This window comes from Jatropha curcas, chromosome 10 (assembly GCF_041381405.1).
Source record: "Jatropha curcas cultivar XTBG-Jc1 chromosome 10, XTBG_Jcur_1.0, whole genome shotgun sequence".
Lineage (NCBI taxonomy): Eukaryota > Viridiplantae > Streptophyta > Magnoliopsida > Malpighiales > Euphorbiaceae > Jatropha > Jatropha curcas.
Genome location: NC_143160.1, coordinates 14,402,281 through 14,412,994, shown reverse-complemented (window position 1 = coordinate 14,412,994; position 10,714 = coordinate 14,402,281). Strand labels below are relative to the sequence as shown.

General features: G+C 33.1%; 1 protein-coding gene across 1 annotated transcript; it reads left to right on the top strand.

Annotated features, from left to right (window-relative positions):
* Positions 1-1,425: 1,425 nt before the first annotated feature.
* LOC149493161 (uncharacterized) lies at positions 1,426-2,723 on the top strand. Its single transcript, XM_089715572.1, has one exon. The coding sequence runs from the start codon at positions 1,851-1,853 to the stop codon at positions 2,388-2,390; it is 540 nt and encodes a 179-aa protein (XP_089571698.1). The 5' UTR covers positions 1,426-1,850; the 3' UTR covers positions 2,391-2,723.
* Positions 2,724-10,714: the final 7,991 nt, after the last annotated feature.

The following is a 10,714-nucleotide window of genomic DNA, read 5'->3' as shown; positions in this document are numbered from 1 at the left end:
CGCTAAAAACTACTTAAAAAATTATTACCGAACATAGCCTAACAGTTGAATAGGTAAGATACTTGGGTCAAATCGCTAAAAGCTACTTAAAAAAAAGTTGATAATATCTCTTCTACAAGATTTTAAGTTGAAACTCAATTAATTCTTATCATAAAATAATTATTTGTTACGTCTTAAATGGAGAATATGTAACGAACTTAAGCTTATATTGCTATTCTTTTTATACATGCTATAGAGAATAGATTGGCTTTATAATAATATAAAAAGTCACTAAAAAAACGCATAATTTCTTATAAATCATAATTTGTCAAAGTTTTATAATTTTTTTTATTTCATATTGAGTCAAACGCGTTACATTTCGAACCCAGTTAAATGTTCAGATCAAGTCAATGACTCAGAAGGTTTACACTTAACAAGTCCGAGTCATTCAAATTTAGGCCGTTTAAGGTTAAATACTGGATTTGAATAAGCAAATTTAGATCATAGTTCTAGCTTGAGTCGAGATTCCAACTTCCCGAGGTCCTTGGATCAATTGATACAATATTCTTCACTATATATAAATATATAAAAGCTAAATCATATTTGATGATGTGGATGTGGCATAATATTAAGAAATGTAATTGCTTATATGACTTTTTTTTAATGTTTTCATTATTTTTTATTTGATTATCTAATTTGAAGTAAACTAAATTATAAAACTCTTCTTTTTTTTTCAACAATTATTACTGTATAACAACTGATTTTTTTCGATTTCTTTTCAATAATTAATAAACTAAATAATAAGCTTATGGTATTAATGAAAAAAATAATTGCATTCATTATTTGTTCAATTCAACTATATATATTCTCAATTCTTTCACTCATAATAATATATGGTTGTTAAAAAGTAATGCTATTTAAAATTCTTCAATAAAATAAAATTGTACATTCCGTGCAACACAGCGAACATTTGACTAGTTTAGTATAATATCCCATATATAAATTGTTTTTTGAAAGGAAGAGAAAACGTTTCAAGGTTTTTTTTTTTTTTTTTTTTTTTTTTTTTTTGTCCTTATTACTTCTCTTACAAAGCGTACGTGCATGGTAAACACTCTTTAAAACTTCCTTTCAATTGCCTCTATAAAACAAAAAGCAAAATAAGTAAGAAGAAGAAAGCAGGGTACAAAAATTTTAGTGGCTTGCCCTTATGCTCTTGAAATCTTCAATAGGATTGGTCTAGCCAAAGTCTACCTCTTTTCCCTCCCAAAATCTTGTTGTCCCCTGCAACTTGATGAAAATTAACTACCAATAGAAAGTGGCAAAAAAAAGACATTTTAAGATAAATGTATATGTACCACCTCTCTTTTCTTTTCTTGCTTTCAAGCGCATGAAAGAAGGGATAAGAAAAGAAAGTGGACTATCAAGTAAGCATATCCTTATGCCACCATTTTTCCTATCATATCAACACGTTTGCCACCACCATTCGTTTAGCATCTCAATATTACTTATCTCTTTATTGTATACCATCATCAACTGTGTCTTCTTTTTTTGGTATAATCGGGATGTATAATCCTCCTCAGACAGTAGAATGTAAAAGTTTTTTGGCCCTCCCATCAGGGTGGTGCTTCTCGAAATTCGAACTTGCACTCTCACCTTTACAGGATCTGAGGTTTTGATATCAACTGTGTTCTTTTTTATTATTGTTGTTTGCAATTTGCCACTAACTAGGTTCAAACTCATAACCTCATTGTCATGGAGACAACTCCAATTCCACAAATAGTAGAAGCTCATTGATTCTCTTCTTCATATTCACTAACACTTAAACTTTCTATTTCCACTACTTCTCATATCCCCACAACCACCAACTCTCTATGGCTCAAAGCTCACCATCTCCCACCATTAGTCCAGCCATGATAACCACCCACGGACCAACACCACCACCACCACCACCACCACCACCAACTCCTCCTCATACAGGTTTCAACGTCATGGTCATAGTTGCTGCCATGTCATGTGCCTTAGTTTGTGCTCTAGGCCTTAACTCCATGTTGCAATGTGTATTTCAATGCACACATCGCGCAATAGCGCAGCCAGCAGAATGGATAGCATCTCGGAGACAAAACTCAGGCATAAATAAGAAAGAAATGGCAACTTTACCAACTTCTACTTATAACACTCGTTCAGGTTCTCCATCACCGTCATCCCTTTCGGCTTTAAGTTGTGCGATTTGCTTAGCAGATTTCTCCGATGGTGACAAGATTAGGCTTTTGCCTAAATGCAATCACAGGTTTCATGTTGTCTGTATCGATAAATGGTTGCTTTCTCATTCTTCATGCCCTACTTGTCGACAGAGATTCAAGTCTGATGATTTTTCTATGCCTTCTCATGATCAGATATTCACTACCTCGTGAATTTATATCACTTATTAATTAGGAATTTTGTATGTACTTGCATATTAATTTATGGCTTTCTTTTCCATTTTTTGTTTGGGTTGAAGAAGGGTTTCGATTATTAGTACTATCAGACTTGTTGCATCGTTAATTGTTGATGTAGCAGAAAATTTTCTGAGTGTTTTGAGTGCTAGATATAAAGTCATCAGATTTACCATTTTGCTTCTCTACCAATAAGGTTCCTTTTATAAAATGAATTAGTTAATGACCCGTGTACTTCACCAGTTTTAAAATACTTGAGATGTATTTAAAAATATCTGACCGATATCATATAAGTACTTTTAATCTTTTAAAGTGTACGTATTTATTCTTTAATAATAATTATTCCTAACAACCTCACGAGAATGAGATGAGATGACAAAGATCCATTTTTCTTCGTTTAGATATTTCAATTTCAAACTTTGGATGTAAATTATTTTAGATACTCAGTGGGTCTATCTAACATGAATCCAGATTAGTTGGGCAAGTGAATTTCGAATACAACTGGTGATTTAAACACAAACAACAAAAATAGCTATTAACGTCTTGAATGATTGATTTGGTTAACGAATTGTTGAAATAAATTGATAATTTCTATTTTATATAAATATTAAGGGTTATGGCGATTTAAGATCAATTTTAGGCTCATAGCTTGACATAGTAGAGGATAACTAGAGCACATAATAAACTTTGAGATTTACATAAAATTATGGAAGATAGATTAATTAGAGTGGTGGAATCTTTTAACTTTATGCTGAAGTCCTTCACTTTTTTTCTTTTTCTTTTTGAGAATGTAAGTCCTCTTGCAATTACAAACAATTTGATCCTTGTTATTTTCAAATTTGATTATTTTGGTGCAATTAAAAAGAGGATAAACGTCCAATTAGTATCGACCTGGGAGAAAGTGATAAGCTCCTAAAAGACGGGATATGCATCTTCGCCTCCATGTATAGCCAAACAAGTATTGGGAAAACTTTAATATTTTCCTAGTCTTTAAATTCCTTATACCAGCCAACTCAATTAGATTAAAAAATTGTAAAGTTAAAGTTAAGGTGAAGTTGATGCGGGCCCAAAAAACTAGCCCCATTTATATGCTTAAATGGCAGACCCAAGGCCAGCGTCCATGAAGAAAATGATACAGGCCGAGTAGAAGGCCTATTGGGCCTAAAAGACCAGCTTTGTACAAATTGTACATGCTATAAATACTTTATATAGATGACATATGACGGTAGATATTATAAAATAAAAAAATAATAATAGATGGCCTGACTCGTTCCATGGCACGATAATATTTTAATTGAAAAATGATGGTGGGGGCATATATAATGTAGAGAAAGACGATTTGTGCGGGTTTGAGATTGTAAGTAATGAAATGGAAAGGATAAAGGGTAATTTGATTGTTAATGGTTTAGTTGGCTTTGATTGTAATACAGAACCCAATTTAAGATTTTACCTTACTGATTTCCCGCCCCCTACACATTAAATCATGTGCCCCTCAAATAAAAAATAAAAATAAAAATAAACTTTAGCCTGGCTCAAGTTGTAAGAAATGAAAAAAAAGCAATGCTAAAAGGCTCAAGTTGAACCTCACTCAACTAGAATCTCTATAGATAAAATACTCATAATGTCCTTAATAATTTTTTATTTGGTTAGATGAGCGATACTGAAGTTGAATTTGAAACTTACACACACTACCTCCTACTTTAATAATGGAAATCTAACAAAATCTCAAGCCCCAAATAAAGTGCTTTAATATAATTTGGCCAAATACTCTCCCATCTAACAAGTATAGACCTTTCAAGTATCAGTTTATCTGGAGAATTTCCCAAAGAAATAACAAAATTAGTTGGTTTACTAGTTTTAAACTTGTCAAGAAATCATATTAGTGGGGAAATTCTAAAAAGCATTTTAGAATTACATCAGTTGTTATCACTTGATCTCTCAGATAATAGCCCCTTGGGTGCACTTCCAACAAGCATGTCTTCAATGACATCTTTGTCGTATCTCAATGTGTCAAACAACAACTTGTCAAGTGTAATACCTTACATGAATTAGAGAGCAACTTTTGATGCATCCTGATATGGTGGAAACCTTGTTCTCTATGGAGGTCCTCTCACCATAAAGTGCTCACATGATGATTCAAGGATAAGTGATTCAGAAGGTAAAAAAATTTGTTGACTCCGATAATGGTGATGGCTTGGTTTATAAATGGTTTTACTTGAACGTTGGATTGAGATTTGTTGCAGGTTTATTGGGTCCTTTTCTGATTTTTGTAATCAAAAGGGGTGTTGCAAATACCACTATTTTATTTCTCAGCAATTAAAGTTGCAGAGTCTGGACTCTCTCTTGCGTTACAGAGAAATGCTTAGAGGAAAGTAATAATTAAAAAAAGAAGTTTTGTAAAAAACTATTTTTATTTCTCAACTAGCTTTGTTTATTTGTTGGGCCTATATTGTTGTTTGTTTAAGAATGAAAAGGTATTTTGGTCATTTTATGATGCTGGTAGGATCTAAAAGGAAGAACGCAGAAGCGAAAGACTTGCATGTGTTGGAAGAAAATATTTTGGGGGTTAGGCATATGAGTGATGGGAAAGTATTTGGCCAAACTATATTGAAGCACTTTATTTGGGGCGTAAGGTTTTGTCGGATTCCCATTGTTAAAGTAGAAGAAAGCGTGTAAGTTTCAAATTCAAATTTAATATTATTATAAAATAATAAAAAAATAGGGAGAGAAGTAAAGAGAGAATAGAGAAAATAGGAAGAGAATACAAGAGTGTATTTTTATTTATGAAAAGCCACACACACACACACACACATATAAGTAAATAAATGGAACCCTAATAGAGTTTTACAAAAATTAGGAAGATAGAGTTCTCACTAATTAGAAATATAACTTCTAGCCCAATGAAAAAAAACCTTGGTTAAAGGAAAAAAGAGTACAGTTCGTATTTACTTACCATCATGAAGATATCACTTGAGATATTTGAGTTTCTGTAATCCAATTTTGTGTATCAATTCTTCAAAACTTGCAATAGAAAGCTTATGGTAGAAAGTGCTTTGATGAGAAAATCAACAATATTGTCGATTTCGTGGTTGAACTTCAATATCACCATTTTTTTGTAGATCATGAGCAAAGAAGAATTTTTGTAAAATATGCTCTTCTTGTTTCCTTTAATATATCCCTCTTTGACTATATTGATATATTTGTCTCAATCAAACACATCCTCGTCTTTCTTCATGAGTTGCTAAAAATTTCTACATGGCTAAATAAAGTAGCAATATTTTATTTCTCGAATGCAATAAAATAATTGTACCTTCACATGTGAATGAATAGTTCGTTTGTAATCTAACGTAATTTTGATTAGATAAATAATCTGCACTTCCATAGCCAATCAAAACTGATTTTGATATGTTAGTTATAAACTCATATTTATTATCCCATAGAGATATCAAAATATATATTTTAACTTTATTTAATTTCTTCATATTCAAGGAAAATTAATCTTGCAATAAAATTTATAAAAAAAATATTTATATCTAGTCATATGACTAGTCAAATATATTAGCGTCTTTATTGTACTAAGATATGTTGGTTCATGACCAATAATTAGTTATTCATAATTTCTCAAAGTTGAAAAATGATCATTTTCTCATTAAGTGACCTCACTGAATGTTGAAAAATGATAATTTTCTCATCAAGTGACCTCACATCTGTTGACATCCACATAAAATCATTTTAATAACTTAGTCATATATGTATATTCATAGAAAAAATTCAATTTATGAAATACTCAATCTTTAGGCCAAGACAAAACTTTATTGTAACGTCCCATTTTTCTATTGAATCGAGTCGTTGCTTAGAGTCAAGTCGGGCTGATCCAAAACCCGGTTCGAGCCATTAGAGTCTAGAGTGGGCTAGAATGAAATAAGGAGAAGAAGTGGACTTACTTGAAGGAAACAAAAAGATCAAAGTATAAGGATTAGGACTTGCTTGCACTAAAATATAAAGTTGAGGTAGGAAGTTGTACCATTTTGACACTTGAGGTACCATTTGGTAATTTTCACATAAAAATCCATGATATTCTAGAGACTACCCGTGAGTTCCATTTCATTTTCATTTCTTCATCCTTATCTTCATCTTCTTCCTCTACTTTCCTCTTCCACTTTCCTTTCTCCATCACTTTTAATGGTAGTGAAGATGTTAATGGGATTCAAACATTAATTCAACTTCTATTATATCCAAGTAAGTAAACCTTCTTGAATTTCATACTTGAATCAATTGGTGATATTTTTAGATGATTCATAAGAATTCTCATGTATAGGAGAGGTGAGCTCAAAGGTAGAAGAAAAAGGAAGCTAAAAAGAAGATTCCAAGCTTGTTAAGTGAAGGTGTGATATCTCTTTTTCATTTACCATTTTCTTTGCATGAGAAATTGTGTGGTGTGTTGCTAATGAGACAATATTGCTTCATGTTGAGTGGGAGGACTGGTAATGGTGAGAAAACAGGGGAGGTATTGAATAAGTGAAGTAAATAGTGAGTTTATGCTGAAACAGGGGAGTTACTGGTACTGGAAATTTTACCAGTAACTTCATCTTGCTTTTGACCCCATTTAATGATGGAATTAGGAAGTGTCTTAGAAGAGTTATTTGTTCCTCTATGTGTTAGCTTTACATGGGTTTTTGAATCATTCAAATCGGAGTTGTATATTGAGAGATATGATCAAAAGAGTACAGACAGTGCAGGCTGGAAAACGCGACGCGCGCGCGCGCGAATTTCATGAAGAGCTCGCGACTTGTGCCTAAAGCTCACTGACTCTCATTTTGCACTGTACGCGCTCGTGACTTTCATTTGCACGCTCGCGACTTTCACTTGAAACTCTCTGCCTCTCATTTGGCACTTCTCGCGCTCGCGACTTTCAAGTGCGCGCTCGCGACTTGGCCCTTGGCCTGTAAGCACTCGCGACCTTCATCGTGCGCTCGCGAATTTGGCCTGGGAACTCACTGTCTCTCATTTTGCACTCTACGCGCTCGCGACTTTCAAGTGCGCGCTCGCGACTTGTGCCCGATAACTCACTGTCTCTCATTTGGTGCTTTACGCGCTCGCGACCTTGCAAGGCGCGCTCGCGACTTGTGTTTTCATGCACTTTTGGACTTCTTTTTCTATGCAATTGGATTCCTTTGCTCACTTTGTATGCCTCCAATCATTTTACAACAAAAATACAACGTTAAATCATGTATCAAAACAACATGCAAGCATGCAAATGATGTGAAATGAGGTAAACACAACTTGTAATTGTATTCTATGCAATTGTGAAATGATGTGAAATGGTGTATGAAGTTATGAATTCCATGCAATTGTATTCCTTTCTCAACTTGTATGTCTTCAACCATTTTAAAACAAAAAGACAACATGAACACATGTATAAACACAAAATGCAAGCATGCAAATGGTGTGAAAATAACATGACACAAGCATGCAAATTATGACACAGTTACTTTGCTTTTGTTTTATCTATTGTCATTCCATTAATATGCTCCATTGAGGTTAGGTAGAAACCACGTAGATAAGGCTATGTCGCGACATAGAATAGCAGATCTGCGCCCCATACAGTTTGGTACTCCGGCTACAGGCCGTTGAGTGGATATGATTATACAGGCCATAGCAGCCAAGCATACAGTTTCATCCAGTTTCATACAGTTTTTCTTATCACTTCGGTTTCACTATAATCTTATGGAGCTATACAGTTATATCGACTACAAATTGCATAATCATACAGTATACTAAACAGCAAGAAAGATCATTAAGGGAAAATGAAAGTATCATGATATGTGTGCTTACATTCCATATGTGAGTAAATGTTTATTTCTACATATGTATGTGCTTATATGTTTCTTCATTCATTGTGATATTCACTGAGTTTAATCAAAGTTGCAGAGTTCATACAGCATAAAGAACATCAGGTAAGATTATGAAAGTATCATGTTATATATGCTTACAAGTTTATTTATTTAATTCTTAAGGAGCCATACAGTCATGAGATGTTATTAATCATAACTTATATGATGTGACTAAAAGTGCATAAGTCATACAGCATAATGAATAGCAAGTAAGACAATGAACATATACTGTTATGTAATCTTACATGTTTATTGATTTCATTCATACAACACAATGAACAGCAGGTAAGATCATGATAGTATCATAAGGTGTGATTTAAGGTTCATGTAAAGGAGTTATGAGATAATTAGAACTAAATTATTGATGTTTATGAATTAGAAGTTTATTCGTTGCTATAAAGAGACATTTATGTTGAAATTTACTGATTCTATGAGTATCAATGCTTTATGAAATTTGTATTTTAAGTTAGTTGCCATCGCACTTTGTTTAGTATGTGAATTATGAGCACCACTGAGTTTTATACTCAGCGCGTCGATTTTTATCACGCGTAGGTTGAAGATCGTGGTTGGTACTTGAAGACTTGAGGAGTACGTTCAAAGCAGAAGTGACTAACTTAGTCATAGTAGATTGAGAGTTGTAACATTAAGAATTATGGCATGTATTAAGATTTATGGCATGTATAATTATTACATTTGTTAGAGCTTATGTGATTGGAAATATAATTGAAGCATGTAATTATTGTGGTGTAAGTATTTGGAGGAAATGATTGAAATATTTTACTATAGTTGGTATGATTAGGTCATGAAGACTTGATATAGATCATGAATGCAATTAATTGCTGGATTTTCAATGCTATTGAGGATTTATACAGTTATGACTATATATATAAAGTGTTGTTGTGTTATGATGATTAGTTGGAGATATTGAAAGTTTGAAGTTTAATTGGGAGTGTTTTATATTCATATTTAGCATACAGGATGATATCAGCATAACAGGATATAAGTTCAACCAGATTGTAGCGTCTCGGCTCGGTTCATTTGGGTTAACGGGTGGACCGGGAAGGGATGTTACATTTATATTCCCAATGTCTTTCATCTCAACCTCTTTCCTTAAAGAATTTATAATCTTTGGAAGCTCTTAAGGAGTTTTAATAATATTCATGATCAAATAATGACAAATTCATATTCAAATATCTCTATAAAAATTCATGAATATATAATAATACTATTATAATATTCTTTCAACAAATATTCAATAATTATGAGATCACCTTACTCATGATAACTTTGAAAGTAAATATTAAAAATATGAAAGCATGTGACTTTCAAGAAAAAAATATTATAAATACAATAGTCATAAAATAATATAATATTTTTTCAGTCATAAATATCATTAAGACAATTATAATGTATGTATTGAGATTTGTTTAAATTATATAGAAATCTTGAATATATTTCTCGGGGTATCAATTTGTGTCACGACCTGAAACCATGGGTCGGACTGGCACTAGAGCCCAAGTAAGTGTATGGCCCCGAGGCCCATAGTAAGCCTGAACCACTAAATTCAATCATATCAACATGAATTCCAAAAAAAACTCAGCCCATATTGCCACACAAAATAAGTCTCATAATTATATCATACTCTAGTCCAAATCTAATATCTCAAACATTTCATAGCTCGGGCACAATTATAATAAAAAAAATCTATAATATGGGCTAACTGGTTCATGTATACACATAAGTTTATCGATTATAATCCTACAACTGCGGAATTCACTAATAGATGGATGTAAATATGTTCTTGTAAATAGAGCTAAATAACTGCTGACACTAAAAATTACTTTTTTAGCTCTGCAGTAAAGAAAACAGAACTTTAGTCGAGACAGTGAAGAATCTACTTCCTGGACAAATTAAATAAAAGAGGAGTGGGTTTTATAATGTATAGTAATTATGCATAACATAGGGATTCACACGAAATGCTTCCTAAAATACTAAAATGAACACAACCAGTCAAATATATGGCACAACATCAGCACCCACAAGTAATTACACATTCAAATAATCAAACAAGTGAAAAAATGGTTAGTGGCATCACCGAAACCCCCGACGAGCCGTCCTCACAGATGGTCTGCCCTCTCAAACGTGTGCACTAAGGAGCCGATCCCCCATACATGGCCGACCGGTCTACTTGTACTCAACCAGTTGACTGCTTTTAGTGCTTTCTCTCTTTGTGGTGCTATCTTGACTGCACAACATGACTATTAGAAAACACGACATGATGCTTGTGTGCATGAATGTATGCTTATAAAATGGCATACAACAATGCGATCATACAATCACAACATCATGAAGTGCACCTAATTCTATATTCCCTCATGGCTTTATCATGACTGCTCAAATCCAAAATCA

Bases quoted from the DNA above. Each gene is read 5' to 3' on its own strand.
- LOC149493161 (XM_089715572.1), top strand. From the start codon at position 1,851: ATGGCTCAAAGCTCACCATCTCCCACCATTAGTCCAGCCATGATAACC.